Raw genomic sequence first — 8,951 nt, 5'->3', positions numbered from 1 at the left:
TCCTGTCTGTTGATTGTTGTGCGGTGCCCATTCATCTGTTGTCGTAGCCTTTGTTCGGTTTCCCCAATGTACCATGCCTCTGGGCATCCTTGCCTGCAATGTATAAGATAGACAACGTTGGCTGAGTCACACGAATAACTGCCATGTACACGGTGGGAGGTGTTCCCACGCGTAATGGTGGTATCTATATCCACACTCTGACACGTCTTGCAGCATCTACCGTGACAGGGTTGTATGGAGTTGTCCTGAGTTTACACAAAGAAGTGAAACTATCACTGTATTCTAACAGAGGAAAGGCTTAACAGACAATCAATTTTTCAATGTATAATTTCAGTTACATCACACTGTAAATTTTTGCTATAAATTCTGTTAGGATTGAGCCCTCCACTATCACTTGATGAAGGAGTGTCGCTCCGAAAGCTAGTGTTCTTCCAATTAAACCTGTTGGACTATAACCTGGTGTTGTGTGATTTTTAACTTAGTTTCAGATCCTTCCATATCCTGACTCTATCCCATCTCCATTACCTCCTCTAGTCCTTTATTCTTGCTGATATCTGTGCTTCTCTCATTTTGACCTTCTGAGTATCTTCCATTTTTATTGATTCGTCTCTGGTTTCTTGGCGGCTGAGTACCTGGTCTATGTGGTGTAGATGATATTCCCTGCTTTTCTGCCCATTTAACTAGATACCCTCCTCTGAAGACACTCCTTTAAATATTATCTCCATGACTTTGCATTCTTCATCTTTTTTAATACCATCTTAAGCAGTTTGGTGTCATATTTAGTTTCATAATGTGCTTGTAAAGTGCATGGGACATTTTATTATTTTAAAGGTGCTATATGAATAAAAGTTGTTCTCTTTCAGGTTTTAGTAAGTAGGAGCTGTTGGGAAGCTGAACCAAAAATAATCTTCAGTATTAGATTGTTGAATATTAGCAGTGCATTAAATATTCTGCAAGTGTATAAATTACACACTGAGTTTTAGCTCAACAATGCTGCAACTCTGCGCAAAGAACACTGGGCCAGATCTTCCGTTAAGCGCAATCCTAACATGAAGTTAATGATGGCCTACCTTTTTCCAACATTGCAGCTCAGTCTCCTGAACCCAGCCGCAGCATAAAAGTGCCACCACTAGTGAAGAGAAAGGGGCCACATTTGGAGTATTGTATGTGATTCTGGTCACCACACTACAGGGAGGATGGTGGACGCTTTCAAGAATGCGCCAAAAAGGTTTACTAGGATGTTACCTGGATTGGCTATTTTGTATTAGCTATAATGAGAGATTAGACAAACTTGGATTGGTTTCACTAGAACCTCATAGGCTCAGGAGTGACCTGATAGGAATATATAAAATCATGAGAAGCATGGTTAGGGTGCATGGTTGGAATCTTTTTTCCAGGGTGGAAATGTCTAAAACCAGATCAAATAGGTTTAAAGTGAGGGAGATGGGGATGGTAGTTTAATGGAGATGTGCAAGGAATGTTTTTATGCCAAGACTGGTAGGTGTCTGTCAGGAGAGGTGGTAGAAGCAGATACAATAGCAATATTTTAGAAGGCATTTAGACAGGTACATGAACAGGCAGGGAATAGAGAGATACGGACCATATACAGGCAGTTGGGATAATTTTAGAATGATATCATTGTCAGCACAAACATGGTGGGCTGAAGAGTTTGTTCCTGTGCTGTACTATTTTATGTTCTAGAAACAATCAAAAAACCATACTCCCTCTTTATGGAACCACTTTCAGTGTTTAAGTAGATTTTTAAAATGGGTTTTAATGAGTTAGTGAGGGAATGAGAGGGTGAGTAGTCCAGAGATTGGATAGTCATGGAGTGTAGCTGGGATTGAGGGGTTAGTTGAGGAGGTGGGGGTATTCAAACTGGAGAGGTGATAGGTTGCATTCAGCTGTTAATCACTGAACTACTCCAGAAATTAATAGTGGGACAAGCTAGATTAAATATCCAGGTAAACATCTCACATCAAAGTCTCCAACTTCAGTGTTGTGAACCTTTGGAGAGACTCATGCAACGTAAGTCCGTCTGTCAGAAGTTTACACTTCTCAACCAATTACTGTGCTGTGGGAGATTTCAATGTGCAACAGCAGAACTAACTTGAAATTGAGGTGTGTTTAGAAATGGCAACTTCAGTGACTATATGCTCATGTCTTAAAGTGCAACAACAGAAAGTCGTATGGGGAAAATGTGAAGTTTTTCTCTTGTCCATAACTTTTACCAATATGCTTAATGTTTATTTTTATATTACCAGTTTTAAATCTGAGAATATGTAGAAGTCAAGATGTACAAGCTGGAGTTAGATACCTGCCATTTTGCAGCACAAACTAAGGAGAATAGCTCTGTGGTCTGTTGCAGTAGAGAATGATCTGAAACTTTCATTACTGGGTTAATAGTCCTGGAGTTTGAAAATCCTTGAGTAGGGCTGTTGGGGTTAGATCTCCTTACAGGAGGGAATTTGTTGTGATCTGAAATCACAATGGAGGCTTCTCTTGATTTCTGACTGAATTGGGCTGGAAGATGGGGCTTGTTTTACTGGTAGATTTCTAACATCTCTTAGGGAGGGAAGGTGGGCTGTTCCATGCCCAGCAGCACCTGGAGTAAGATTTAAAGAGCTTTATGTGAAAATTTGTAATTTTTGCCTGGAAGTCAGTGTTTTTATGCCTCCCTTGACCTACCCACCCACACTTTGTCTAATACGTACTGTCACTACATAAGCCTTTTGAAATTTGTCTTCTAATTTTTCTTCAAGAATCCTTCAAATCTGAGGCAGAAAGAATTCTATTAGCTAGTTTGCAGATGATAGATCCTAAAGAATAGAGAATATTGTTTATACTCAAACTAAATTTCCCTCCAAATAACATTGTCATCATAACATGCATTAAAGGCCAACTGTGGTCTGTCCTTGAATATTTCTTTGCATTGATAGGACTGGGCAGTAAAGTTTGTACTGCCAGTTTCTCCTTCCCAACAGCCTACTATTATTGGTTTAGCTGAATCAGGGCTATGTTAGTAAGCTGAAATCGAACTGTATGACATCTAAGATATATGTTTCAGATCGATACAATCCACTTTGTCACAGACGTTTGTTAGATGGTGCCTTTTGAATGTGTTATTTATGGATCTTTAGTTTAAAATTGCTATTTTTAAACCCATTCTAATGCTAACATTTAAACCATAAGTGTTGATACTGTCATCATGTGCATGTGCTTAGGTAGATAGCTATCTGAACAAATATGCTGCTTCAGGTTATTTTAACAGGTGTGTAAATAATTTACTGCCAATTTTTGCGATGAGAAGTAGCATGAAGATTGACTGTGCTCTTTTGGTGTTCTCACCAAAACTGAATTTGATTGAAATTTCAAAAGTGCAGCAAATTATTATTTTATTTTGATGTGATTTAATCTTTTCTCTATTTCCATTGATTTTAATTAGCACCACCTAATTCCCTTGACCTCAATGGAATCCACCAAGGGAAGAAAAAGCTTACAGCTCCTGATATCAGCCTTTCACTTGACCAGAGCGAAGGGTCAGTCCTGTCTGATGATAATCTTGATACCCCAGATGATCTTGACATCAATGTCGATGACCTTGAAACCCCCGATGAGGCGGATTCTCTTGAATACTCAGGGCACGGTAACGAACTGGAGTGGGAAGGTAAAAATGTGTTATTGAACAGATTTCTAATATGCATTTTGATATTTTTGAAAATACATCTTCAACTTCTTCCAATTTTTATTACTGCTTTTATTACTTCATCTGCTAAGGATGTGCTTTCTACTGTTTCATCACAAAGGTCACAAATGCAAAGTAGCAATGATGCAAAATTGGGAGTCACACTGAAGTAGATTTAGCTTTATTTTTGCAGCTGTTTCCTGTTTCATACTTTTGTCCTCAAAAGAGTAATGTGATGCTATTCAGGTAGACTGTAAGGTTTTTAACTCCATCGTATTAGTTCTATATTTTAATTGCCCTATTGTACTCACTCATTTCTTGAACAATTGAGGTCTGAACCAGTTGAACTGGTTCGAAGCATTTATTCAATTTCCTTTGGCATTAAAAGCTTTAAAATGAAATGATGCTGTAGGCTTCAGAAAGCCATAGCGGATCTCACAGTCTGAGTCACAGTTAGGGTGCAGATGGAGGCCATTGTGTCTATTGTACCTGTACCAGCTCTCCATTTGGGGTGATAACTAACCAATGTCTTATGCAAGTTCGACATAACCTCGTTACTGTTGTGTTCTCTAGCCATTTACTAGCGCCTCTGATACTGCATGCTCTCTCTCAATCTATTCTCCCCCTTTAATGACTTATATACCCAAGTGTCTGCTTTTGTACACCTTGAAAAAATATTCCCTCTTCCGTTAACATTTCATGTTTTTTCTACCAAAATGTATCACCTCACAGTCTCCACATTGATGTTCATCTCCCTATCCAGCTGCCCCAACTTCCCTGTAATCTTTTGATGTTCCCCAGAGTACTCTCTTTGCCAATTACACTGATTCTAAGTTTTGTATCCTCAGCAACCTTTATGGAAAATTGAGCAAGAGTGGATGAATGAACGATTGGGTGAATTTGTGAATTGGGAAAGAAAGACATTGTGAGAGATAGTGAGTGAAAGATGAAAAGATGATGCAAGAATGCAATTGAGGAAGAGAGAAGCAGTGCAAGAGGAGTGAGAGAGAGTGGGTGGCGAAATTATGAAAGGAAGGAGATAGTAAGAGAAGGAGGGAAGAAAGTGATGGAACTGATGAATGACGGAGGATGGTGTCAAAGTGGGTAAGGGAGAAGCAGTGTGAGGAGCGAGGGAGGGAAAGAGATAAAGAGAGATTGATGGTGTGAGGAAATGAGAGACTGAGGGAAGCTATTGTGAATGGTATGCGCTGGATTGTGAGAAGGAGACAGTGAGAGGTGAGATGCTGTGAGGGACAGAGGGAAGGATATGAGTGAGAGAAAAATTGTTTGAAATAATGAGTGAGGATGGGAAGATGGTGAGAGAACAAGATTTTAAAGAGTGAAGAAGGAGGGGAGTGAGGCATGCAGTGAAAAAAAGGAGGGAGAGACAGTGAGTATGCATGAGAGAGAGAGAGAGAGACACGGTGGCAGAAAGCGGGATGTGTAAACTCCACACTGTGAAACGTCAGCATCACTATGGCATTTCAAATAGCTGCTTGTCCCTCCATTTTAACTGCTGCTTTTTCAGAGAATGCTATTTCAGTAATTTAAGCCCTTGTGCTCCCCCAAAAATCTTGCTTGCTGTCCATATGTTTCCTGTTGCAAACACTCAGAAATCTGTATTTTTCTGAGAAACTGCATGTAAATGTGAGAGATTGCTGATAATGTTTAGTGTTGGACTTTTTTTTTCTGAAGCCTAATGGAGGGTATCCATCTTTGTCGTGTAGGAAACATAATTTAATGTTTATTATATTTTATTTAATTGTACTGGTGGATTAAAAGTATTTTTTTTTCAATGTTCAGAAATGTTTTGCAGTCATTATAGATGGGGCCCCAAATTTGGCTGGTAAACTATGTTGGAAATTTATCATCTGAAATCAAAGAAATTTTTGTGTTTACTGAGAATACAAAGGAGCCTTTTATTCAGTGACAGCTTGCAGTATAAAATGGATCAGTGCCTCTCATGCAGAAAGTAGCAGGAAGTCTGGAAAGAGAGATCCACATTAATAATTACACACATCACTGAAAAAAAACTGTTCAGTGGTGAAAAGAATTGATATGCAAACTTGAGAGTGAATTCTGTTTTTGTTCTAATACAGTGTTCAGAATATTTGGAAACATTTTTGTTATTGTCCTAAGGTAACCAAATATGACAATCACAAGTGAGAGAAAATAATTTATATCCTGAATATGATTGGTCTGTGCCTCACATCATTCTACATTATTTTTCAGTTCTTTGGTCACTATTTAAGTTCCCTTTTAAGATGAATGAATATTTATTTGAAACAAAATCTTCATCACCTTTATTAATTTCCATTTTGTTAATTGTTTGTCAAATAAATGTAATATTAAAAATGTTCATACAGCTGTAAACCCTCTTTTACTTGCCCAGACTGAGGCCAGTGAAGTCATGGATTCAAAACCATTTTAGGATGTTTTGTGAATCTGAGTAGACATCATTTCATATGGTCTGACTAAAACTCTCCTTCACAGGGATCAAGTTGCCTAGATTTCTAGGGCTGGTTTGTCAATAGTCAGGAATCTTTATTCCAGGTCTGTTGGAATAATGGTTCCAGGCAGTCGATATACAGCTTAGTCACGTCTTAAACTGTACTGGGTGTCTGTTCTAATAGCAGTTCATGATTGATTAATACTTCCCCTCTTTATTGCTGACTGTCTGGTGCAGGATGTAACCCACAAAGTGTAACAAGTAAAATTGTGTGGGAATAATGATCTTTACCATTCCCAAAACTGTATTATAAGTTTGTGGTTAAACCTTGAACAGTGTACTAACAGGAATTTTGGCCCACGGATTATGTGTCAGCTGTGGCTCAGTTTGTAGTGCTCTTGCCTGTGAACCACACAGTCTCAGGCTCAAGTACCACAGCAGGAGTTGTGCACATATTAACCTAGACTGACTCTCAGTACGGCACTGTAAGAGGTATCGCCCTTCGAATGAGATGCTAAATTGACAATGCATCCACTTGTTTAGGTGGATGTAAAAGATCCCATGACAAGGGAGTTATCCTTGGTGTCCTACCTATCCCTTAACCAGCATCACAAATAAGCAGATTCTCTATTTATTATTGTATTGAATCTTCTGAATGTGGTTGTGTTGGTTGAATATGCATGTTATTTTCTGTGATTCTGACACAACTAAAACAGAAGGATTCACTTGCCTATTTTAGCAAGTCACTAACTGTGGCTTTTTTTATTATTTTATATTTTTAATTGTGATTTCAAAATGGTTGAGTAAAGAGGAAACTTAAATTACAAATATTTTTTCAACACACCCATTTGGAACGACCAAGCAGAATAAATTGTCATGCAGTGACTATGTCGTTGTGGTTCTGTTTGCCGAGCTCGGCGAACAGAACCACAACAACGAGCACCCGAGCTACAAATCTTCTCCCAAACTTTGAAGTGACTATGTATGACTGCCTTGCCTTGTTTTGTGCTAATGACTTATTTCTGTTTGTCTGCTCACACAGAACTTGGCTGATGCACAAAGCTAATTAGAAGGAGAGGGTTGGTGTGTATTGGGGAGGTGATGCAGAACTTTTTGACTTGTCAAAAAAAATAGGCTTTTGGGCCATGCAACCTGTGACTTTAGTTGGGAGCACTCCTTTACAATAACAATTCACTTTGAGTCACAGAGATGTACAGCATGGAAACAGACCCTTCAGTCCAACTCGTATATGTCAACTAGATATCCCAACCGAATCTAGTCCCATTTGCCAGCACTTGGCCCATATCCCTCTAAACCCTTCCTATTCACATAGCCAACGAGATGTCTTTTGAATTTTGCAATTGTACCAGACTACACCATTTCCTCTGGCAGCTCATTCCATCCACACACCCACCCTCTCTGTGAAAAAGTTGCCCCTTAGGTCCCTTTTATACCTTACCCCTCTCACCCTAAACCTATGACCTCTAGTTCTGGACTCCCCCACCCCAGGGAAAAGATTTTGTCTATTTATCCTATCCATGCCCCTCATGATTTTATAAACCTCTATGAGGTCTCCCCTCAGCCTATTCAGCCTCTCCCTATAGCTCAAATCCTCCAACCCTGGTAACATCCTTGTCAATCTTTTCTGAACCCTTTAAAGTTTCACAACAGCATCCTGATAGGAAGGAGATCAGAATTGCACACAATATTCCAAAAGTGGCCTAACCAATGTCCTGTACAGCCACAACATGATCTCCCAACTCCTATACTCAATGTGCTGACCAGTAAAGGAAAGCATACCAAACGCCTTCTTCACTATCCTATCTATCTGCGACTCTGCTTTCAAGGAGCGATGAATCTGGACTCCAAGGTCTCTTTGTTCAGCAGCACTCTCTAGGACGTTACCATTAAGTGTATAAGTCCTGCTCTGATTTGCTTTCCCAAAATGCAGCACCCCACATTTATTTAAACTCCATCTGCCACTCCTTAGCTCATTGGCCCATCTGATCAAGATCCTGTTTTAATCTGAGGTAACCTTCTTCACTGTCGACTACACCTCCAATTTTGGTGTCATCTGCAAACTTACTAACTGAACCTCCTATGTTCATATCCAAATCATTTATATAAATGATGAAAAGTAGTGGACCCAGCACCGGTCGTTGTGGCACTCTACTGGTCACAGGCCTCCAGTCTGAAAAGCAACCCTCCACCACCACTCTCTGTCTTCTATCTTTGAGGCAGTTCTGTCTCCAAATGGCTAGTTCTCCCTTTATTCCATAAGACCTAACCTTGCTAACCAGTCTCCAATGGGGAACCTTGTCAAACACCTTACTGAAGTCCACATAAATCACATCTACCGCTCTGTCCTTATCAATCTTTGTTACTTTTTCAAAAAGGTACGTGATAAAGCACTGAGTTTCTGTGGGTAAGGTATGCCTTGTACTTCCACAAGACCACAAGCAATTGACCAAGTTTACTATTTGTTTTTCCCCACGGTGACTGACCTGTCCACTGCTGACTGATTACCCTAGTGATGGGAAGAAGCTCAAGTGCTCACTAAAAGGAGCTGGGGCAGGAAGGCCGCTTATGAGCCATTTCTCCCTGGATTTAATCAGTACAAAGAGCAGCGAAACAGTGGGCCCCACCCAGAGCCACCTCCATACTCACATCTCAGGCAGGCATTAAATTCCACAACATGGGTCGAAATATACACTGAAAGAAACAATTGTCCTAATCAGGAGAAATTAATGATTGCAGATACTGGAGATCTGAAGCAAATGTGTGGTGTTGGAAAAGCACAGCCGGTCAGGCAGCATC

General features: G+C 39.8%; 1 protein-coding gene across 6 annotated transcripts in view; it reads left to right on the top strand.

Moving 5' to 3' along the window:
* LOC122561080 (protein prune homolog 2-like) overlaps positions 1-8,951 on the top strand; it is a 424,382-nt gene that overhangs the window by 349,434 nt on the left and 65,997 nt on the right. For all 6 annotated transcript variants that reach the window (XM_043712461.1, XM_043712468.1, XM_043712477.1 and 3 more), the window contains one exon: positions 3,446-3,667. In XM_043712461.1, the coding sequence (XP_043568396.1) occupies positions 3,446-3,667 (222 nt within the window). The remainder of the gene's footprint in view (positions 1-3,445; positions 3,668-8,951) is intronic.

This window comes from Chiloscyllium plagiosum, chromosome 2, assembly GCF_004010195.1.
Source record: "Chiloscyllium plagiosum isolate BGI_BamShark_2017 chromosome 2, ASM401019v2, whole genome shotgun sequence".
Lineage (NCBI taxonomy): Eukaryota > Metazoa > Chordata > Chondrichthyes > Orectolobiformes > Hemiscylliidae > Chiloscyllium > Chiloscyllium plagiosum.
The sequence above is the reverse complement of the archived record's forward strand: the minus strand, read 5'-3'. Positions and strand labels throughout refer to the sequence as shown.